The sequence below is a fragment of the Felis catus genome, chromosome C2 (genome assembly GCF_018350175.1).
Source record: "Felis catus isolate Fca126 chromosome C2, F.catus_Fca126_mat1.0, whole genome shotgun sequence".
In the NCBI taxonomy this organism is placed as follows: Eukaryota; Metazoa; Chordata; class Mammalia; order Carnivora; family Felidae; genus Felis; species Felis catus.
This window is the reverse complement of record NC_058376.1, coordinates 153,092,404-153,116,442: the sequence shown is the minus strand read 5'-3', so window position 1 is coordinate 153,116,442 and position 24,039 is coordinate 153,092,404. Positions and strand designations below refer to the sequence as shown.

At 40.4% G+C, this 24,039-nt stretch overlaps 1 protein-coding gene across 12 annotated transcripts in view; it reads left to right on the top strand.

The window, feature by feature from the left end:
* The window catches only part of GOLGA4 (golgin A4), a 126,366-nt gene that overhangs the window by 58,318 nt on the left and 44,009 nt on the right, over nt 1-24,039 (top strand). For all 12 annotated transcript variants that reach the window (XM_045037893.1, XM_023260759.2, XM_023260756.2 and 9 more), the window contains 4 exons: nt 10,745-10,923; nt 13,238-13,366; nt 16,979-17,134; nt 19,039-23,279. In XM_045037893.1, coding sequence (XP_044893828.1) covers nt 10,745-10,923; nt 13,238-13,366; nt 16,979-17,134; nt 19,039-23,279 — 4,705 coding nt within the window. The remainder of the gene's footprint in view (nt 1-10,744; nt 10,924-13,237; nt 13,367-16,978; nt 17,135-19,038; nt 23,280-24,039) is intronic.

Genomic DNA, 24,039 nt, shown 5'->3' with positions numbered 1-24,039 from the left:
AACCAGTCGTAGGAAAGCATACTGTGATGGAAGCTAGTGTTTTATACTGAAAAGAAATGAAGTGGGAAGTCAGACTTAAAAAAGCAAAGGCAGAAATCTGGGCGTGAAGGACTGAGAACTTGGGCCACCTTGGCTGGGATGGGTCTGGAAAAGAGAGGAAGAGTAGAACCTGCCAAATTTGGTGTGTGATCAACTTTCAGGGGCAGAAAAACAGCAGAAATCTAAGATGACTCCAAGGTTTGAAGCTGGGGAGACTGAATGAAAAGTGAGAAGTCAGAATAGGAAATCTAACCGGGGAATTTGAGGAATAGAGTAAAAGGAGGGGTTTGCTTGGATACTTTGAATTTTCTCAGCCATGAGCTTTCCAAATGAAAGTGACTTACAGGAATTTGGAAAAAGACACTAGGGCATTTTTCAGGAGTCCGTAGCCTAAGGTTGAAGCCCGTGGTGAAGTCTGTGGGAGAGAGCGGCTGATCTCTCCGAAGGGTTGAGTTTTGCTGCGGTACGAGCAGTGGGGTTGCTGTGTGTTAGCACAGCCGCGGCTGCTACTACGACTGTTGGCCAACATTTAGTTTTTCTTAGGCAAGGCTCTTGTAAATGCTTTGCTTGTATTTTCTCGGGTGTGTACATGCATTCAATCCCCTCAGTTTCTTTGAAATAGGTACTATTATTACAAATAGGAAAACCCACGATCGTGGAAGTTAAGTAGTTTGCCTACATTCAGGCACGAGAGAGTGAGTGTGTAGTAGGTTTTGAATCCACTCATTTTGAGTCCAGAGTCTGTGCTCTGAACCGTAGAAATCTAGAGTCTGGCAGAGAAATAAGCGAGAGGGGAAAAAGTTACACAAGAAGTCACAGGAATTGTGGATAGTTGTGCTTTTGGGGGAATATAAAAACCGTTTGCAGAAGCGTGAGAGAGGTAGGTTGAAGATTTTAAGAAAGGTCTTCAACTTTGGTGAGGATTTGACTCCCAGGATGCAGTTTCAAAAATGATTTTAGAAACCAGATTATAAAATTTAAGGAGGGAAATGAATTGGATGAGAGAGCTATTTGGTTGACACCAGATGTGCTCATAAATATCTCTTTGAAGTGTTTTATTGGTAAGTATCTGGGGAATATAGTTAATGAATTTGTTCCCAGTAAACCCAAGAAAATATCCCTTCCGAGAGCATTAATTGACAGCAACTGTCAGAATATAATCTCTGAAAAATTACCGGAAGCAGTTTGAGGGTTGTGAGACATTGTTAAACAGGTTTGCTTTCGGTGAATAAAAAACCTAATGTATGGTCTCAGTTTCTCATAGCAAGCCTTACCATTTTCAGGACTGCTTTTGTTGTAATGTAACCAGTCAAGAGAAAATAATACTGTTTAGGGGGTTAATTTTTTTTTTAAATTGGAGTGTATCTTGGGAGGAGGTAGAAACCCATGACCCAGTATCGAGTTGAAAGAGGTGAGTGACAGAAAGGTAGACAAAATATGTAGTTAATTCACATGTAGGGCTAACATTTCACAGGCTCCTATTCCAGTCAGTTCATCAGTTAGCATAGCCTTCCTTTTCTTGCTTCTTCAGAACATGGTTGTATTTTGTCTTTAAATGGCATTTTCATAAAACTGTATTTTGTGTAAATATTTCATAGCTTATAGGTTGAGAAACTTTTTCTGTTACTGTAAAAATATCAAAACTTAGTAAGTACTTAAAGAGGGAATTATGATTTAAAGTTATTTAATAGAGACATTAACTTTGGAAAGTCTTTGGATCACTTTGTTGTAAGTGTTTTTATAGATATTTTAGAAATTATATTTGTAGTCCCAATTATTGGACCGTGACAGAAAGTTGTAACAGACTCATTTTGCATTGGAGATACTGCCTTTTCAATCTATAATGAAAGCTGGTTTTGCACTGATCTTGAGTCTGAACAGAACTGTTGAAATGTAAAACAGTGTTTAGTTCAAATAGAAAATGCCTATGCCAGTTGACAGAAGAATTCCAGTTTAGTGCTGAGAGTAGGAAAAGGTGTTTGTAAAGGAAGTAGAGGTTCCATATGGTCTGTGAACATTATCTGGCACTTGGAGAAGTCTCTTCTCCGTGAAATATTTGTCTTTCTCTTTCTTGAATTTAAAATTCAAAGGCTAAACACATAAAAGCTGGCCATGGGAAAGAAGCATTAACAGCATTAATTAACATCGTTAAAGCTTGTAGCTGTTAAAGATTTTTAGAAGTAAATTTGTCTACATAAAACAATTATAAGAGAATATAAACTCTCCTAATGCATTTTTAACCGTAAAAAATTTAACTCTATTTAGTAATTCTTGGCATGTGGCCATCAGTAGACAATAGTTTATTTTTTTGGCTCACGTATTTTGGAGTTAAAAACCAGGTCAAGTGCATTTCCCACTACTTTTCTTGGAAAACAATCTATTGCACTAGTTCTAATAGTTTTTCTAAATGAGCTGTGATGCCTCCCATATGTTAGAGGACAAGGAAATCGGCATGGCTTTGATTTTAAAAAGAACAGTTCTATCCTAAAAGGCTGAAACTGTGTGTATGTGGTGATCTGTCTCCTTTGCGGTATATGCTGTATCAACCTGTATTACTTACTGTCCTCCCTAGGGGAGAGGAAGCTGGGCATGGTTTTTGACGTATGGTACTATAGCACTCTTGTTTTGTTAAAATTATTTATTTTAGTGGATAAAGAAAACCAAAGCCAAATCTATTTGTTAGAAGCGTTTTGCTACAATTGTTGATAGTGTTCCTTTCTAGCTGTAACTTAAGAACAGATGGCTGTATCTTCAAGTAACCAGGTTTTCAACTTAGAGAAGTCTGGTGGTTGAGCTTTAGTTGCATAATGCCGTATTTTAGATGCTAGGTATTATCACTAATTGTCTAGAATATTATCAATTCAGCGCAACACCAGTGCAGAATGTTACTGCTGCTTAAGTTCACACTAGGTTTTGGCTGTTCTGTATGTGTGCATGTGTATGTTTTAAGTGTGGGCGGGGTGGGGGGGAGGTAGCTGGCTAGTTGTTAATACAGTGTGTTACAAAAACATTGGGAAATAGAGAAAATGTAAGCACGTCGCTGTTGTTTCAATACGCTTCCATTTAGTCTTTTCTCCAATCCTTATTTTTATATTATTGTAATCATATTATACATATAATTTTATATGCTCCCTTTTTTCCATTTAGCATTATATTAGGAGTACTCTTACATGTTGCTAAAATACTAACATATTTTAATGGCTGTGTCAGAATGCATGTACGTCATTTACTTAACCATTTCTCTCTTGATCAACATCTAAGTTATTTTATATTTTTGCTGTTATGAATAACACTGTAACAACTCTGTGATACAGCTTATTCCATCTTTGAATTTTTTCTCAGGGTAAATTCTTACCCATAGACTTCTAGTCTTTTTTGTAAGTTACCTTTATTTTTTTAAATATAGCCCCTACAAAAAATCCACACCACAGTGTTAACTGCCCCCCTCCCCCTCCCCCTTAAAATGTTCTTGCCTATAGTTACGTAAAATGAATAAAATATTCTGTTTGGATTAGGAAAGTTTCCAGAGTGCTTTCCAGAATATCTTTTGTAAACCTTGTTTCCCTTTCATTTACCCTGTCTTTGCCTAAGTCATGTGTTTTATATGATTGGCTACATTTAAACACTTAGATGAACTCATAACATTCTTTGCTTTTTTATTGCCATGTTGTGTTTGTGCAGGAAATAAGTTTTTTATTCATTTGTGTGGTATAGGCCTAATGTCAGATATTCAGTGGAATATATTTATTTGACATTCGAAGGACCCTCTTAATAGAGTTCATGTAGTTCAATAATATGTAAGATTTATTCATATTTATATAATAAACGAAAATCACATGTGTATTTAAGTGCTTTGTTAGTTGCTGATAATTTATGTAACACAGTTTTCTTGGAGTCTTAAGTCTCACAAAACATCTTATTTTTGTGCATCCACACATGCCAATAAGTGAATCATGGTGCCTTTCCCAAGCCTTGTATGAACAGGACTGGGGTAAGGGCTGATTTTTTTTTTCTTATCATGGGTACTTAGAAAAAGCTTTATCAAGAAAATTCCATGTTTCTCAGGCAAAAAAGTATGAATCAAAATAGAGTTTAAATCTGTCATGTTCGATAAGTAATATGTACCTATTTGGGCACTAAATGTATACCTGACGGAAAAATTTATTATTTTAAATGGAATTAGATTTTCATTCATTATAGGTGGTTTATTTAATAGCCGTATATTCATGGTACTTGATGTATTTCTACAGCAGTAGCTGTGCATCCTCATATTTCCATAGTCTTGTCATCTTGCACTTACGTCCCCGGCAATGTCACGGTTACTGGAAAGCATCGGGAACACATTTCTTTGCTACAGAATCATATTTTCATTCCTTCTTTTTTATCTGAGTGTAGCTGACGCACAATATTACATCAGTTTCAGATGTATGACCTAATGATTGGACAAAACTATACATCATGCTGTGCTCACAAGTGTAGCTCCCCATCTGTTCTCACACAGTGCTGTTACAGTACCCCTGACTGTCAATCATATTTTTGATTTAATTAATTTTACTTGTCTTTAGTTACATTTTTCAAGATTAGCCTGGTGTTTTCAAGGTGTAGATAAGTTGCATGGTTGATGTAAGGATTGCATGAACATTTGGATAGATCTGTAAAATTAAAAAAATTTTTCAAAGTCAGGGCACGGTCCGTCTATAGAGCGAACCTTGTTATGTCTTTTGGAAAGTGGCTTAAAGAGTAAATTTCCATTGCAAAGGTGATCTTACATTTCTGAAGGCCCCAGTTTGTGTATGTGTTGTGCTATCTGGTTCATACCACTGGGTGGTAGTATTATTCTCTTCTACCTAAGCTCTAGACAAGTGGTTTTCAAACTTTCTTCATCTCGGGAACCTCTTTACACTGTTAAAACTTACTGAGGATGCCAAAGAGCTTTTGTTTATGTGGGTTACGTGTAATGATATTTGCTGTATTAGAAATTCAGACTAGGAAATGAAAACATTTCTTAGTTCACTTAAAAATACCAATTATAAACCTGTTACATATTGGCCTGAATGCTTTTATAAAACTTACTAATATTTTTTAAAACAAAATTTAGTGTGAAGAGTGGTCTTGTTTCACATTTTTTCTTATCTCATTGTTTGGCTTATAATAAGCGGATTTTCCTGCCTATTTCTATATTCAGTCTGTTGTGATATGTTATTTTGGTTGAAATATATGAGGAAAATCTGCCATTATACAGCTCTGCAGATATGTATTTGGAAAACAGACGACCTCTGAAAGGGTCTCAGGACCCTCGGATCTTTGTACCACACCTTGAAAACTGCTACTCTACACTTTTGCTTTTGTTCACAAAAGAGCCTTGACAGTGGGTTGGAATTCTGATAAAATTCTCTTTATTGCTTTCTGTTAACTTGCATTTCATTCATTTTGTAGTATTGCCCGTTTTTTTTTGTTTTTGTTTTTATTTTTGTTTTTGTTTTTGTTTTTTGTTCAATAACCTGAACTTCGGCAGTTCTTTTGCTGGGAGAGAAACGCAGGCACTGGCTTACTTATTCACTCTTGATGGTATCAATCAGCTTCTTAGGGTCAACAGTTAATCTACAGCTTGGCAGCCTTTCCCCACCTGTGCATCTGTGCTTATTCCCTGCAGAGGGAGTAGAGATGGGCCTTCTTATCCTTCGGTAGAGCGTCCTCTGGGATAGAACCACGAACAGGAGCACTACCTCGATCTCGGCGTTCTGGCAATTGTTATTGCGATTGGTCAGGAGTTTGAGGATGAGGAGAGGCAGAGGTGGTGAAGTGCCAAATGTCACATTCCTCCTCGCTTCGCCCAAGGTTTATTCCCCAGTCCCTTTACTCCTTCAGCCGCCTGTTCGTCAAAAAGGGTCTTTTTGACACCCAGTGCCTACTAGCTACTAGCCAGTAAATGTTCGATGAGTGAATGGTTGGATGATTGATTAGCTATAGGTGACCAGCCTTCCTCACTTAAATTTAACTGCCGGCGAGCATTTGTCTGTTCTTGGAATCCCCGTGGATGTCAGTGAAACTCGTCTGAAGTGGAAGGCGAGGAACCTGGTGATAAAGTTATGGCCTCCCCTGGCATTTTACTTTTGACAGAGGACCCTTCTTAAGGTTTATTAAATTTTTGCCTAGAAACATTTTCAAAGTTTTGTTTTTTTTTTAAATTGAATACAAAGTGCCTGAGATACATTGAATTTTGCTTTGGAAGAACACCGTGTGTTCTTGCAACATGTGGCAGCAGCCTGTGCTTCGCCTTCCCGTTGTCGTGTGCTGTGACCGTGGTTTTCCTGCGCACTCTTGCATGTTGGCGGAGGACTTGTCAGCGGTGGCTGATGCACGCTTTCTTTCTCCCCGCTCACTTATCCTTTGTTGGCGACTAGAAGGTAAATTATGTAGACGTTCAGAACATACTTTTTCAGTACTCACGTTAAAATCCTAGCATAGTTTCATTTTGGGAAGAGTGGGAAATTCATCTTTAGAGTGTTACCAGCTGTGGACACCACTTTTCTGCATCCGATGGTAATAAGATCAGAAGGTGAGACATTTCTGGTTAGTAAGCAAACTCTCAGTATCGTCTCCTTCAACGTTGAGATGATGGGACTCCTTGTTGGAGGCACACTTCCTGCCAGGAAGCGGCTTCATTGGTGGTACGGGGTAGAATCCGGATGGATTTGCAGTATGACAACCCCCCCCCCCTTTTTCTGGATACTTACTAACATTTCCATAGAGCAGAGCGGAGATGGAACACGGTTGAATTTTTGTGTGTCTCTCAGAAGTATAACATAACTGTGTTTTGTTGAGAGTTAGAAGCCATCGGTAATTGACCAATTCAGAAATTCTGGTTTAGTAAGATGCATTATTGTCCAACTGAGCTGGATCAATGTCAGCAGTCTTAGAGTTTTTAAAAATAATGCAAGGTGAGGATTATTCCTTAAATAAAATTTGAAAGTTCTGGCACCAAGCTTTATATATTCAAGTTGATTTATCATCTGAGGGGAAAGTTGGATGCCTTAGTTTTTGCATTTGAATGAGAATGTTGAATTAAAAAATTTCAAAGATTTCTTTCTAGATATAAAATTATGTGGTTCTCTGACATGGTAGCAGAAAGTGGGAGATAAAAAGAACTCTGGAACCAGATCTATCCTATTATTTATTTATTTATTAAAAAAAATTTTTTAATGTTTATTTTTGAGGCAGAGAGAGACAGAGCGTAAGTGGGGGAGGGGCAGAGAGAGAGGGAGACACAGAATCTGAAACAGGCTCCAGGCTCTGAGCTGTCAGCACAGAGCCCGATGCGGGGCTCAAACCCACGAACCGTGAGACCATGACCTGAGCCGAAGTCGGACGCTTAACCGACTGAGCCACCCAGGCGTCCCGAGATCTATCCTATTTTAATCATTGTATGATGCATAATCAAGTGACTTAGGAAGATGATTTCAGTGGATGAAACACTAAAATTAGAATGTAATAGAGGAGAATATTCTAAATTTTACTGAGTGTGGTTAGAAAACTGAATTACTGGAAAATTATTTCTGAATAGGAACTCTGTGACATACATTTTTTGTTGTTTCCAAAGGTGAGAGCACTACATCTATTTTTGTACTGTGCTGGATTCTGGAATTTTAAGAATGAAAATGAGGAAAATTCACTTGGTATTGCCTATATACAGTTTTATTTTGCTTAATCAGGACAAGTTTTTCATTTAAAACTTGATTTGTTGGACGAATATCAAAACTACCTTCAGGTTTTCCAGAGCCTGATTTCAGAGATTTCTGTAAAGTGCTTAGAAATGCCAGGATACTATTTGACATGCTGAATAACAGTACTAATGAAACGATGCTGGTGACATCCAAGCATTAAAAAAATTCTTTTTCCGTTTTTTTTCTTTCCCAGATTTAAACCATCAGCACAAACTGAGCAGTAAGCACTTTATTATAGAATTTCTTTCCCATAATTGATCACTTGACTTTAGGAAACTGGTTCTTAAGAAATTAGGAAACTAATTTCGTGTTAGTAACAAGAGATATTTCTTGATGCTTGATGCTAACATTTACTATAGTAAAAGAACATCTAAAGAAAACAAAAACAACATTTTCCTTTGAATATTTTGTTTTCCAACATATTTATATCTGAGAATCTTGGTGTTTGCAGGCAAATACCGGTAAAGTTAGAGCAGGAATCTTTTAAATTTTTTTTTTAATGTTTTTATTTATTTTTGAGAAAGAGAGAGAGAATGAGACTGAGCAAGAGCAGGGGAGGGGCAGAGAGAGAGGGAGACACAGAATCCAAAGCAGGATCCAGGCTCTGAGCTGTCAGCACAGAGCCCGACATGGGGCTTGAACTCACGGACCGTGAGATCGTGACCTGAGCCGAAGTCGGCCGCTTAACCGACGGAGCCACCCAGGCACCCCCATGAGCAGGAATCTTTAAAAAAGGATGTCAGCTAATTAATAACCTTTTGAAATTTAAAGCATCAGTTTTTTACATTGAGCATATAAAATGAACAAATTGGACAGGTTTAAAACATTTTTTTAATTAAAAAAATTTTTAAGTTTATTTATTTATTTTGAGAAAGAAAGAGAGTGGGCATGAGTGGGGTAGGGACAGAGAGAGAAGGAGAGAGAATTCCAAGTAGGTTCTGCACTGTCAATGCAGAGCCTGACACGGGACTTGAACTCACAAATGGTGAGATCATGACTTGAGCCGAGATCAAGAATTGGACGCTTAACTGACTGAGCCACCCAGGCACCCCTGAACAGGTTTTTTTTTTTTTAAATATCAAGATATATGGTTGCTAGAGAAGTTATTTTTTTTTTTAATTTTTTTTTTTCAGCGTTTCTTTATTTTTGGGACAGAGAGAGACAGAGCATGAATGGGGGAGGGGCAGAGAGAGAGGGAGACACAGAATCGGAAACAGGCTCCAGGCTCCGAGCCATCAGCCCAGAGCCTGACGCGGGGCTCGAACTCACGGACCGCGAGATCGTGACCTGGCTGAAGTCGGACTCTTAACCGACTGTGCCACCCAGGCGCCCCGAGAAGTTATTTTTTTAAATGTTGAGCGAAGTAAGTTGTGTTTCCCAGTTGTTACTAGAGTACAGCCTTTCTCATGCCTTTTTTTTTTTTTTTTTTTTTTTTTTTTGTACTAATGCAACTTACCATTAAGAAAATTCTGTAGAACAGCTATTTGTCTTCAGGTACGAAATTCCTGTGCCCAAACCGCTGTCTGTTAAGGTGAAGCCAAGTTGTAGTTAGTAAATGGGCTTTTTGTTTTTGAGATGCCATAGGTTAAGTTGCACATTTCTTATACCACTGAGGGTAAAAATACTATAAATATTAATGAACTGCCTCTCCTCTGGACATAGGTTTCTTGATAGCATTAAAAACCCATCCTGAAAATTTGTGTTTTATTTATAGTCCATCTCTGTGGTAAAGGGAGCCTGGTGTCTTCTGTGAGGACTAAAGAAAATAATCTAGGATGATAATAGTAGTTCCCACTGCTATTTTGATAGCATATCACTATGCCGGTAGAGAGAAAGAGAAACACACACAGTGCACACATGCACACACATACTTGTGCACAGATACATCTACACACAAGCACACGCACACATTTTCAGTGCCGAGTTACCCAGTTGTTGTACCCACCCTATCTGGTTTTGTTGGAAGTCGGGTGAGCTGTTGGTCTCCTTAAAGATAATACTGCTGTATCCTAGATGATTGTTTTTGCAGGGCCTGAATTCTTGTCTCACACAAGGACACCCTGTTGGTAGAGCCGGGTGGGGGGGGCGGGGGGGGGTTTAAGTTTGTTTATTTATTTTGAGAGAGAGAGGAGGAGCGCATAAGTGAGGGAGGAGCAGAGAGAGGGGGAGAGAAAGAATCCCAAGCAGGCTCCACGCTGTCAGCACAGAGCCTGACGCAGGCCTCAGCCTCATGAACCGTGAGATCATGACCTGAGCCGAAATCAAGAGTCGGAAGCTTAACCCCACTGAGCCACCCAGGTGCCCCTAGCAGTGCCTTTCTATATACAGTTGAATCAGTAAAGGTTTCTTTCTAGTCAGTGGCCCTAGTTTGAAGCTTATACAAAGGGTACGCTTCATGTCATTATACATCGTTTAAATATGTGATTCAGCTGGTAAATGGTAAAACAAAAACCAAAAAACTCCGCTCTTTTATTATATGGTTAAGAGGTTTGTAAAAATAGGATCAGTCAAAGAATAATTTTTCCATTCTTAAAAATGTCCTTGTGAGTATATAAGAATATTACCTAATTATTGACAATAGGTAAGAACTCCATAGCAAACAAGAAAGCAGTTGAAATTACATCATACAGAAGGAGGAGTAAGTCTTCATTTCTTTGCATTTGCTATCCGTAAGGACACTTGTAGGCAGAAAGTGTGGGGAACCATTAGTAATTTAATTTTTTAGCAAACTCCTGAGTTTAAGTTCATGTAAGTAGTCTTAAGATCTGAATCCAGAATTCAGTGACAAGCTGACTTCAGTAACTGGACACTTCTTGCGGCTTTGTGGAACGGCTCAGAAATATCTCTTGGCTTAAAACAAAAATGAGTATTTTAACCTGTCTTGCTACTGCTGCTCATAGTTCCCATAAATTGGACATGAAACACTTTAGCTCAATGATAGTATTTCTTGAGATACTTGTTTTCTGCTGTTTTCCTTATAGCTTTTGAGGAACTTGAAAAAGCCTTGAGTACAGCCCAAAAAACAGAAGAAGCACGGAGAAAAATGAAGACGGAAATGGATGAACAAATAAAAGCTATTGAAAAAGCGAGGGAGGAGGAACGCACCATTCTACAGAACGAATTAAGTCGGGCGAAGCAGGAGGTTGTTGATGTGATGAAAGTAAGAATCATTCTAGATTGAAACAGGCTACAGCAATTTTGAAACTTAAAGTCTTATGCTTTTCGTACCATTTTTGACTGTAAAGAAGAATTAATTTATGTTTTAGACCTTGACCGTTTTGTGAGTTCAGGATATAGGAAAAAAATCACTTTGATAGAGAAAAGAATTTATATCATTGTGGATATACTTTCCAGAGGTAGTCTCTGCATATAATTTCTCTTTGCTGTTTTATAATCTCTCTTAAATTTTTTAACACAAAAGATAGTATGTTATATATACTGTTCTGTGTGTGTGTGTATATATATATATGTATACGTATGTATACGTATGTATGTATGTATATGTATACGTATGTGTATATATATATATATATATATATATATATACACACACACACACACACACACACACACACCGCTTAATGTGTTCCATATCGTTGACAATTGGTAATGATGCCACATTTGAGATTTTGGTTTTTGTTATGCTGCATTTGTTTTAAAGACTGCTCAGGATTTCGCCATATGAATGTTTCATAATTTAATCCGTCTTCTGATTTTTTCATTTTCTGTTTTTTTTTCATTTTCTGCTGTTGCAATTGCTGAATATCCTTATCGTATTTGCTCACATGTATGTTTCTTTAGGATAGTTTCCTAGAAGTGGAATATAGGCAGAGATTATGTGTACTTTCAATTATTGCATAATTGCTACAAGCTCTATAGCGGACACTTTATACTCTTGCAAGTGATGCATTACCTCACAAGGATGGTGTTACTTTTTTTTTTTTTTTTTTTATCTTTCCAAGATGAGGAGTTAAGAGAAAATGACATTGTAGTTTTAATGTGCTTATCTTTTTATCAGCATGGTAAACATTTTTTATTTTGAGAAAGCAGGCATGCACACGTGTGCAAGTGGTGGAGGGTCAGAGAGAGAGGGAGAGAGAATCCCAAGCAGGCTTCTCACTGTCAGTGTGGAGCCTGATGCAGGGCTCGAACTCATGAATTGTGAGATCATGACCTGAGTCAAAATCAAGAGTCAGATGCTTCAGCACAGAGCCTAGAGGCTCTGTGCTCAACTGACTGAGCCACCCAGGCACCCCTGATAAACATGTTTTTATATATTTAAAAGGAATTGGTAGTTTTTTCTCTTTGAGTTGCTTGGTCAACTCTTTAACTCATTTTCCTTTTGGACAGTTGGTCTTACTGATTTGTGTAAGTTTTTTACGTATACTAGGAATTAGTTCTTTGACTATACAGTGCATTTATCCAAATAATTTTTTTCTCTCTCTCATTTTAATTGACTTTGTTTATCACTTATTTTTGCTTTGGGATTGGTCTTTTGTTGTTTTGTTGGCCATGTAGAGATTTTTCTATTTGGATTTTTGTTTTGCTTTTAAACATACATTCTCACTGACATCATTTAAAAATTCTACTTTTTTTATGGCACGTATATGCTTTCATTTCTTATTGTTAAATCTTCGATCGAATTGGAATTTATTTGGTGTAAGGAGTGAGGTAGGGATCCAACTTTAATTTGTTTCCAGGTGACTACAATCCATGTTTTCCCTTTTGACATGACGTACCACTTTATTTCATCCTAAATTGTTGTGCTACATATTGGTCTCTTTCCTGAGTTCTCTGTGCTATCCCATTGCTTTTCCTGACTGTATGCCAGTGTTACACTGTTCTAATTCCTCTGGTTTTATAATATGTTCTATTATTTGGTAGCCTCCCCTTATTATGCTTATTTTTCAGAAGAGTGCTGGCTATTCTTGCGTGTTTATTTTGTCCACCGGACCCCTCCACCCCCATTCTGTTGGTAGTTTTGTTCGGTTACATTAAATTTTTAGATTTATTCAGGGAGGTTTGACCTTTTTGTAAGATTAAGTCTTCCTCTCCCAGAAAGAACAAGGCCAGTACTTTCTAATAAATAGCGTATTTACCGGAAAGCTAGATTGGTGCAGCTAGGGCAACTTGACCTCAGTGGAGTGCCCTCTCTGAGAGCATCTTCACTCCCCTCTCCTGCACTTCCGCATCGCGATTGGTGGGGAATATTCCTGCAAGATGTGGAAATGGCGCTCCAACCCTGCAAGAATGACTCCTGCAGCAACAGCTGTCCTTGTCTCAAATGAGTGATACACTCTGTAGGCTTTTCTTTTTAACTATTGAGACTTTGGTCACTTTTGATTTCTGTGGGAAATACGTTTTGATTTTTCCTCTTACACTGTTGTCTTGCTGATTAAATTGTAATAAAGCGTTACTTAGTTGTAGAATACATATTTTGGGAGTTTCACTTTAACTATTTGGCTGACCTTCAGAAACACTCAGAACAAATTGCTAAACTGCAGAAGCTTCATGAAAAGGAGTTGGCCAGAAAAGAGCAGGAACTGACCAAGAAGTTTCAGACCCAAGAAAGGCAATTTCAGGAGCAAATGAAAATAGCTCTCGTAAGTACCCGTTTTGTTTTTGTTATAGGTAAACTTTGTAGCTTTATAGAGTTCTCTCCTCACCCCAACTTCCAGCTTGAAGTCAGACTACTGGCGGCCTTGACCTTTGAGTGTGTAGAGAGGATAGGATGTAGGCAGGAAAGAGGCTGTCACAGCTTGTTAACTTGGCATTGTGTGAAAATTGTATTAACCAACAAGCTTTCATTAGCCAGTTTGTTTGTGTATCATCCCTCTTACCCTGGCGGTAGGGTAGGCTGTGATGGTGGAGAAGTAAAGGGGACGGTTGGCTAATTGAAGCTGTGAACCAGGGACTGTGTAACTTAGAAAGAATGTCTAAAGACTCACCAGATTGAGTGTACCAGAGTTCAAAGCTCAGAAAGTTTTGTCTGAAATGCATTCTATTTTTATTTTATTTTAAGTTTATTTATTTATTTTGAGAGAGAGCGCACTGTGCATGCGCATGCACGGGAAGGACAGAGGGAGGGAGAGAGAGAATTCCAAGCAGACTCCGCACTGTTAGCGGGGCTTGTCTCATAAACTGTGAGATCGTGACCTGAGCTGAGATCAGAAGTCTGATGCTTAACCAACTGAGCTACCCAAGTGCCCCATGAAATGCATTTTAAAGGAGAAAAAATGAAAATGACCCAAGTAGTTTTCATTTTAAGTAGAATGGTTTCAGGAGTAATTTTCAATACATATGATTTTTATTAAAAAAATAAAATAAGAAACCACTGACTGAACTAACCAAAATAATATCCAGAAAAACAAAGATAAGGTTTTTGGGAATAGTATAATTTGAAGGTTTATAACAATTTTTTTTTTCAAATTGTGAAAAGCCTTTTATATAAGTTACCATAAGAAGTATTAATGCCAAAAATGTACTTGATTGTCTTTATATGAAATTAGTATCCATTAGACAGTGTGTATAATTTAAAAACACTTTTATTTATTAAAAAAAATTTTTTTAATGTTTATTTCATTTTTGAGACAGGGAGAGACAGAGCATGAACAGGGGAGGGTCAGAGAGAGGGAGACACAGAATCGGAAGCAGGCTCCAGGCTCTGAGCTGTCAGCATAGAGCCCGACGCGGGGCTCGAGCTCTCGGACCGCGAGATCATGACCTGAGCCGAAGTCGGACGCTCAACCGACTGAGCCACCCAGGCACCCCTAAAAACACTTTCAGTGCAGAAGGAAGAGAAATAATATTTGTAATTTTAGTCTTCTTGCTTTCACACATTTGTGTTTTTTCACTCTCATTTGGATCTGGGACTCTGAGAATTTCCAGCAGCAGTTATTTTTGAACTGAGTCAGGGAGTTCTCTGATCTCTGGGGCAAACAGGCACATGGATTTACAGTTTTGTTGGCTGAGGTTAGGGGTTTGCTCTACATTCATGAAAAGAACACGTAATGGGCACATACTTGTATTCTTTCTTGGTCCAGAGAGGATCAACCAATCTATCTATTTAATTCATTATATTATTGCTGTTGTTGTTGTTGTTAAGTACACTCTGTCCCCAATGTGGGGCTCGAACTCATGACCCCAAGATCAAGAGTCTCATGCTCTACTGACTGAGCCAGCCAGATGCTCTAGTCCAGAAAGGATTTAAGGTAGTTTACAAGAATGCTTAGACTATAATAGGACAGCATAAATTTAAAATAGGGGCATGAAAATTAAGAACAAAGTGGGCATAAATGAAGCCAGGAATTGTTCTAAAAATTCCTGTCATAAAGATCTGTGTGTTTTCATGCTGGAGTAATTGGCCTTTGGGGATGCTGAGACTTGAACATTGGCCTTGTTAAAAACTGCGTTCCAGGGGCGCCTGGGTGGCTCAGTCGGTGAAGCGGCCGACTTCGGCTCAGGTCATGATCTCGCGGTCCGAGAGTTCGAGCCCCGCGTTGCGCTCTGTGCTGACAGCTCAGAGCCTGGAGCCTGCTTTGGATTCTGTGTCTCCCTCTCTCTCTGACCCTCCCCTGTTCATGCTCTGTCTCTCTCTGTCTCAAAAATAAATAAACATTAAAAAAAAATTAAAAAAAAACAAAACTGCGTTCTAGAACTGATATACTCAGATATATTCTGAGTAGAGAGAGCAGGATGCAGATACATGTGAAGCACACGCGCGCATGCACACACATACGCGGGCGCATTTCCTGCCTTCCACTCCCCTTTCTACCTAGTTCTTCAAAGAAGTTAGCTTTGTGTTGCTAGCCAAAGTTCAACAGGCTACTAAAATGTTCTCTTACTATTATTTTTTTGTGAAGTTTATTTATTTATTTTGAGAGAGAAAGAGAGAACAAGTCAGGGAGGGGCAGAGAGAGAAGGAGAGAGAGAATCTCAAGCAGGCTCCGTGCTGTCCATGCAGAGGAGGACGGGGGGTTCAAACTCATTCGCGCCTGGAGATGATGACCTGAGCCGAAACCAAGAGTCGGATGCTCAACTGACCGAGCTACCCAGGCGCCCCTCCTCTTATTTTTATGGGCATAGAGAGATGCATTTAAAATGTAGTTTACATTAGACAGTATAGTATGTTTAAAATGTTAAAAAAAACTTTATAGATTTTTTTAAAGTTTATGTATTTATTTTGAGAGAGGGAGAGAGAGAGAGAGGGAGAGAGAGAGAGAGAGGGAGACAGAGAGGGAGAGAGAGGATATGAGCAGGGGAGGGACAGAGGGAGAGGGAGAGAGAATCCCAAGTTGGCTCTGCAGAGCCTGATGTGGGGATTGAACTCACCAACCATGAGATCATGACCTGAGCCGAAATCCAGGGTCAGACACTTACTACTGAGCCACCCGGGCACCCCTTAAGTGATGTTTTGAAATTGATTAGAAACTAATAGTTTCTTATCAGTCTGCTTGTAATATGGCACAGCATCTTTCCTTAAAGCAATGTTTCACCAGAGTGTAGTGAACTGAAAATATTGCTGCTGGCAACATGACCCCTATGCGGTAGGTATGGATAAAGTATTCTTCAGTGGAATCCAAAGCCACTAAATGTTGAAAGTGCTGTCTAGAGCTTCTCTTTTCCAAACAGTAAACACTTTTTAATATAAATGTTGATATGTAATAAAGACAAAGAAGCAGCTTTCCAGGATTGATGGGGTGGGTAGAACAGCTCAGGTGGGCTCTTACAAGTGCTTCCTTGATCTAATCCATTATTCACATGTAATCTTCTGATTTTGATTCGGTTTTCTACCTAGGGTTCCCTAATGAGGTGTTTCTCACAAATTATATAAGCCCACAACCTAGTTCCTCGGCCTGGAGTTGAAATAACCAAACTCTGGAGTACAGAGAAGAGGTAGTGACACTTTCGCGACCCTTCACATCGAGCCGTGTTTTGCAAAACCTTTTAAGTAGTGGAAAAATAGCAGACGTAGTGGGGTTACTGGAACAAAATTTTTCCCATCAATAGTAATTGTGGCAAATGTGGGCCAGACCACACTGGAGAAGCCACAGTGCTTTGTTTCTGCAGACTAGGGCACGGGAAGAGAGAGGTGATGATATTGCCTACCTCACGGGGCTGGTGTGCAGATCAAATGAAACACGTGGTTCCTGTGGAAGTGCCTTGGGAATGCTGAAGATTTATGTGGGTCTAAGGTGGTATTGTTTTTGGCACAGGAAAAAAGTCAATCAGAATATCTGAAGATCACCCAAGAAAAAGAACAGCAAGAATCTTTGGCCCTGGAAGAGTTAGAACTGCAGAAGAAAGCAATCCTCACGGAGAGTGAAAATAAACTTCGGGACCTTCAACAAGAAGCAGAGACTTATAGAACTGTAAGTCTGAGTAATGTTCCGGTTCCAGAGTTGTGGAATTATCTGCAGGGGGAAACTGTTGTCATCCCTCCAATCAATATGGAGTTGTCGAGAGCTTTTGTTTTACTGGGTGAGATTCACATGTACGTGCACCTCATTTTTAGGTAATCAGAGCTTTTCCTGGGAGTGGTTTTAGTGTTCGCTGCATGCTGCTGCTGACTCTGCCTTTAACTGGCTGCGTCTGGCCGTGTTTCTGTCAGCCACTCTCTCTGATTCTCTGCACTCAGGCTCTGTGGCATCTCTGTTCCGTTGCTTACTTGCCCTTGACCTTTAGGAAGTCGCCTCACTTTGCAGGCAGCACTTGCTCTGGCACCGTCCTGCCGTGCTGTGTCCATCTCCTGCTGTGTCCTGGACCTGATTCATTCTCTGTTTACATCACAGTATAGGCACCCCAGTGCCCTGCTTTTAAAACATTTAAGTTCTGGGGGTGCCTGGGTGGCTCAGTTGGTTAAGTGTCCGACTTTGCTCAGGTCGTGATCGTGCAGTTCGTGGGTTTGAGCCCTGCTTCGGGCTCTGCACTGACAGCACGGAGCTTGTTTGGGAATCCCTCCACCTGCCCCACCCCTCCTCTGCTTGCTCCCTCTCTGTGTCTCAAAATAAACAAACATTTGGGGCGCCTGGGTGGCTCAGTCGGTTACACGTCCGACTTCCGCTCAGGTCCTGATCTCGCGAGGTTCGTGGGTTCGAGCCCCGCATCAAGCTCTGTGCTGACAGCTCGGAGCCTGGAGCCTGCTTCGGGTTCTGTGTCTCCCGGTCTCTGCCCCTTCCCCAGCTCGCGCTCTCTCTCTCTCTCTCTCTCTCTCTCTCTCTCTCTCAAAAATAAATAAACATTAAAAAAATTTAAAAAAACAAACAATCATAGTCCATGCCTGGATGGTTGGACTGTGGAATATTTATTTATAAAACATTTAAGTTTTTCCTGGTTTTCCCATGTTAAACATAGTCCTATAGTCAATAAATTTATAGATATGTCCTCGGATGCACATTTTTAAGGCCCTCTGGCTCTTCCCACGGTAGTATATAAAACGTATGACCTGTTTTAAATAAACTGACATGTTATTTAGATTTTTTGCTTTGGTTTAGACAGTGAAAGAGTCACACTTTTTCCCATAGTTCTAAACTGTGCTTTAATTTCCCATTTCCAACATTGATGTAAGGTGGCATGGTAGAAGGGAATTGATACTCAGGAGGCCTAGATTTTTCCACTTGCTAGCTTTGTAAATTAATTATACCTTAAATCTTCACCTGTCACATGGAGACTTGGATGTGGTAATTCCTTAGGACCTTTCCAGCTGTGACGTTGCATGGCTCTGTCTTAGCTCTTTTTCCTTTAGAATCAAGATTGATATTCTCATGAGCTAAGAGTTATCTTCAGTAAAATTTGTATAAGTTCCTTCTTTTTGCAAAACATCTTCTAAATAATCATTTTTGAGGTGGAAAAACCAGGTACATTATTTATTTTCCAAAATTAAATTATGAAAGTAATAGAATACTGCTGTAGGCCTTAAGAAAACACATGGAAAAAAAATTCCTACCAAAAGTGACTGTTATCTTCTTTATGATTTATTTCTTTTTGACTATCCATTCAGAATATTCTTGAAAATATAGGTGGTTGAAGTAATTACCCAGGGAGGTAGAAAGAATTTGGAACCTTAAGTTGTATTAAAATAGAAAATCTTTTCTTTGTTACATGATTCCTTTAGGAATTGGGCACAGATTATTTGTGCTTTCTAGTGTTTGGCATGATACGTAGAGTTATTTTTCTAAGTTTTAATCTTTAAACAGGTGTAGACATTATGTCATGTGTATCATTGCTAACAAATAAGTCTGTACTTTAATAAAAATACATCTGTTTTTATTAACAGAGAATTCTTGAATTGGAAAGTTCTTTGGAAAAAAGCTTGCGAGAAAGCAAAAATCAATCAGAAGATTTAGCTATCCACTTAGAAGCTGAAACAAATAAGCACAATAAAGAAATGACAATCATGGTTGAAAAACACAAGACAGAATTGGAAAGCCTGCGGCATCAGCAGGATACTCTTTGGACTGAAAAACTCCAAGTCTTAAAGCAACAGCATCAGGCCGAAATGGAAAAAGTTAGAGAAAAGCATGAACAAGAGAAAGAAACATTGTTGAAAGACAAAGAGAGTCTCTTCCAGGCCCACATAGAAGAGATGAATGAAAAGACTTTAGAAAAGCTTGATGTGAAGCAGACAGAACTGGAATCACTGTCTTCTGAACTGGCGGAAGTATTAAAAGCCCGTGACAAGCTAGAAGAGGAGCTTTCTGTACTAAAGGATCAAGCAGATAGAATAAAGCAGGAACTAGAGGCCAAGCTGGATGAGCAGAAAAGTCATCACGAGCAGCAAGTCAACAGCATCATTAAAGAACAAGAGAGGTCTATCCAGAGAACCGAGAAGGCATTAAAAGATGAAATTAATCAGCTGGGGCTTCTTCTGAAGGAAAAGGACAGGCATCTGAACGAGCATCAGGCTCGTGTGGAGAACTTGGAGGCAGATATTAAGAGGTCCGAAGAGGAGCTCCAGCAGGCATCGGCTAAGCTGGCCCTTTTTCAGTCACAGCAGAGTACCACGCACGAGCAGGCTGCAGCGTCCGAGGCGCGCTTGGCTCAGCTGCGGGAGGAGTTGTTGGCCTCGGAAACGGAAAGAACTCTCCTCGCTAAACAGGTAGCCGAAGTTGAAGCGCAGAAGAATGACGTTTGCTCCGAGTTAGACGCTCACAAAGTCCAGGTGCGGGACTTAACGCAGCAACTTGAAAAGCAGAAAAGTGAAATGGAGGAAAAAGTGCAATCTTTAACCCAACTGTATGAGGCCCAGCTTAGAGATACTAACACGGAACAGGCTCAGACAAAGCAAATCTTGATAGAAAAGGAAAATGTAATTTTACAAATGAGAGAAGGGCAGAGCCAAGAAATCGAAACTCTCAAACAGAAATTATCAGCCAAGGAGGACGATATTAGTATTTTACATGAGGAATATGAAACCAAATTTAAAAATCAAGAAAAGAAGATGGAAAAAATTAAGCAGAAAGCAAAGGAGATGCAAGAAACGTTGAAGAAGAAATTGCTGGATCAGGAAGCCAAACTTAAAAAAGAGCTTGAAAATACCGTTCTCGAGCTGAGTCAGAAAGAAAAACAGTTCAATGCCAAAATTTTGGAAATGGCACAGGCAAACTCCGCTGGAATCAGCGATGCAGTGTCGAGACTGGAAGCAAACCAAAAGGAGCAAATAGAAAGTCTCACCGAGGTACATAGACGAGAACTCAGTGATGTGGTATCCGCCTGGGAAAAGAAACTTAACCAGCAAGCGGAAGAACTTCAGGAAAAACATGAAGTCCAATTACAGGAGAAAGAACAAGAGGTAGCAGAACTGAGGCAAAGGGTCCTCCGATCCGGGTGTGAAAAAGAAGAGGCGAGCAAGGAGCTGGTGTGGCTGAAGGAAGAAGGCGCTAGGCAGGACGCGGTATTAAAGGAACTACAGGAACAGCTGCACCGGAAGTCTGCTCACATGGATGCTCTCTCGCAAAATGAAGCTAAGCTAAGGGCGCAACTTGAAAAGCTGGAGGTTGACTTGACGCGTTCTCTGAGGGAAAATACTTCTCTTCAAGAGCGTATAGTTGAGCTGGAGAAACTGGCAGAGAAGGAGAAGCGGAAGGTTTCTGAGTTGACTGACAAGTTGAGAGCCACGGATGAGGAATTCCAGAGTCTGAAGTCTTTGCATGAAAGAAGTGAGAAAAGCCTAGAAGACAAAAGCTTGGAATTCAAGAAGCTGTCTCAGGAAGTAGCAGTTCAGCTGGATATTTACTCTAGGAAAACCGAAGCCTTGTTACAAGCTAAAACAGATGAGCTGATCAACCATAGTAGCAGTAAAATGAATGCCATTCTCTCTAGAATTTCCCACTGTCAACACCACACAACAAAAGTGAAGGAGGCACTACTGATTAAAACTTGCAAGGCTTCTGAGTTAGAAACGCAGCTTAGACAGCTAACAGAAGAGCAGAATGCACTAAATAGTTCTTTTCAACAAGCTACCCATCAATTAGAGGAAAAAGAAAGTCAAATTAAGAGCATGAAGGCTGACATTGAAGGTCTTGTGATGGAAAAAGAAGCCTTGCAGAAGGAAGGAGGCAGTCAGCAGCAGGCTGCCTCTGAGAAGGAGTCTTGTATCACGCAGTTGAAGAAAGAGTTATCTGAAAACATCAATGCTGTCACCCTGATGAGAGAAGAGCTCAGGGAAAAGAAATCTGAGATCGGCAGTCTTAGCAAACAGCTGATTGATCTGAACACTCAGCTTCAGAACAGCATCAGCGCCACGGAAAAAGAAGCGGCCGTTGCGTCACTGAGGAAGCAATACGATGAACAGCAACGTGACTTGCTGGACCAGGTGCAAAACTTGTCCTTGAACGCTGAAACTCTGAGTAAGGAGAAAGCCTCTGCTCTCGCACAGGTAGATCACTTGTCCGGCAAACTGTCCGAGTGGAAGAAGAGAGCACAGTCAAAATTCATACAGTATCAAAATACTATCAAAGAACTGCAGACGCAGCTTGAGTCAAAAGCGAAGGAAGCCAGCAACGCGGCTGAGCAGGTAAACTTATCGAAGGCGGACCTTGATCAGCCGAACGGAAGGTTTGGATGTTCCAAGGGAGAAATGGAAGGTAAGAGCAAGCTGGAGCAAGAGGAGCGTAATTTAGAGAGCGAGTTAGAAACCCAGAAGGCGAGAGTTGCGGAGTTAGAGGAGCATCTGGCTCGGAAGACAGCTGAAACTGAGTCCCTGAATGAAGCTCTTAACAAACACAGTCGGCAGAAGGACGCCGAACGGGAAGAGATGCTTCGTGAGCTTCGGCACATTCAAGAGTTAGGAGAAGAAAAGGACAGCAGGGTTCAAGAAGCTGAAGAAAAAGTCTTGCGCCTCGAAAGGCAAGTGTCTTCTATGACATCCGCACTTGAAACCAAGGAGAAAGAATTGGAACACGCAAATGCAAGCGTCAAGGGCAGAGAAGAGGAGCTGAGGGCCCTGGAAGACAGGCTTGAGCTGGAGGGTGCCGCGAAACTGGCAGAACTGAAGAGAAAAGCCGAGCAAAAAATTGCTGCCATCAAGAAGCAGTTGTTGTCTCAAATGGAGGAGAAAGAGCAGCAATATAAGAAAGATGCAGAAGGCCATCTGGGGGAGCTAAACGCAAAGCTTCAGGAGAGAGAGCGAGAAATTCAGGCCTTGGAAGCAAAACTTAAATCGGTGGAAGGTTCACCACGGTCAGAAGCACCGGTTGTACCCAGGTCAGCAAAAACCGCGGCAGCCTGGACTGAGCACGAAGAAGCAGATCTCCGAGGCTGTCTGCAGGAGGGACGTGAAGAGAAGATCAGCGCTTTGCAAAGAAGTCTAATGGAAAGAGAAGAGCTGTTGCAGAGGCCAGAGCAGGAAAAAGAAGAGACGGGTTCTTCTCTTTCTGAAATGCAGTGCAGCTACCGGGAGCTCCTAATCAAGCTAGAACACGCCGACGCAAAGCAGCGTGAGGACCAGGTTGTGATAAGTCGTCTTCAAGAAGAACTTGAAGAGAAAAGCAAGAGATGTTCCTTGATAGCATCCCAGCACGTGGAGGAAGACGGGGGTAAAAATAACATAGGGGCGAAGCAACACTGGGAAAACGTGGTTGATGACGTCCAGAAGGTTCTCCGGGAGAAGGAACTGACCTGTCAGATCTTGGAGCAAAAGATAACCGAGCTGGATTCCTGCTTAGCAAGAGAGAGGGAAGGGCATAGGCTGGAAATGGAAGACTTGACCTCAAAACTTGAAAAATTGCAGGCTTTACAACAGCAGAGGGAGGGAGAAGCTAAACCCACAGAAGCTTGGGGAGGAAGTGCTGCAGAAAAGTCCGAGTCGTGTGTCGTGCAACCCACGTCGCCTGCTGACATGGAGGCCCAGCACAGTGACCTGGAATTTCAGTTAGCAGGGGCAGAGCAGGAGAAGGAGAAGCTGGGCAAGGAGATCGTCAGGTTGCAGAAAGATCTTCGAACGTTGCGGAAGGAGCATCAGCAAGAACTGGATATCGTGAAGAGAGAATATGAACAAGAAATGGAAGAGAAAATCAAGTGAGTTTTTCAGCATGAATGTTTATAAGACAGTCCTCCTTAACCCACTCCCTCTTATCGTGCCAAATACACTTAAATTTCACGAACGCAAACTATGAAACATAAATCGAGTAAGTTAAATGCTGAGGAGAAATAAAAACAATTTAAGGCAAGAGGCGGTATTATTTCATGTCCGTTTAAAGGGGGAAAACCATTTTTTGCCTGGAAGATTATGCTTATTAGGTGTATATCCCAGCAAATACTCTTCTCATTTTATTTTTAGTATTCGCATTATTATATAACATAGATGTGTATGACGAAAATTTTGTTTTTGATATTTTTAATGTTTATTTATTTTTGAGAAAGAGAGACAGAGCGCGAGCCGGGGAGGGGAAGAGAGAGAGGGAGACACGGAATCTGAGTCAGGCTCCAGGCTCTGAGCTGTCAGCACAGAGCCCGAGGCGGGGCTCTAACCCATCAACCGCGAGATCATGACCTGAGCCGAAGTCGGACGCTTACCCTTACCCGGCTAAGCCACCCAGGCGCCCCAGTGTGTGATGAAAGTTTTAAGTGGAAAAGAAAAATTCTTAAATCCCCAGGGCATTGGCTAGAGATAATCCTAGTTTACGTATCCTCCCAGGAGTTTTCTGTTTCTGGACATGCGTGTGTGCACACACACACACACGCATGTGCGCCCTTAAACCTGTTTTTATACTAGTGAGATCTTGTTATGTGCACCATCCTGAAGATTAGGTGACTCTTTACAGCTTGTTTTGTGTTT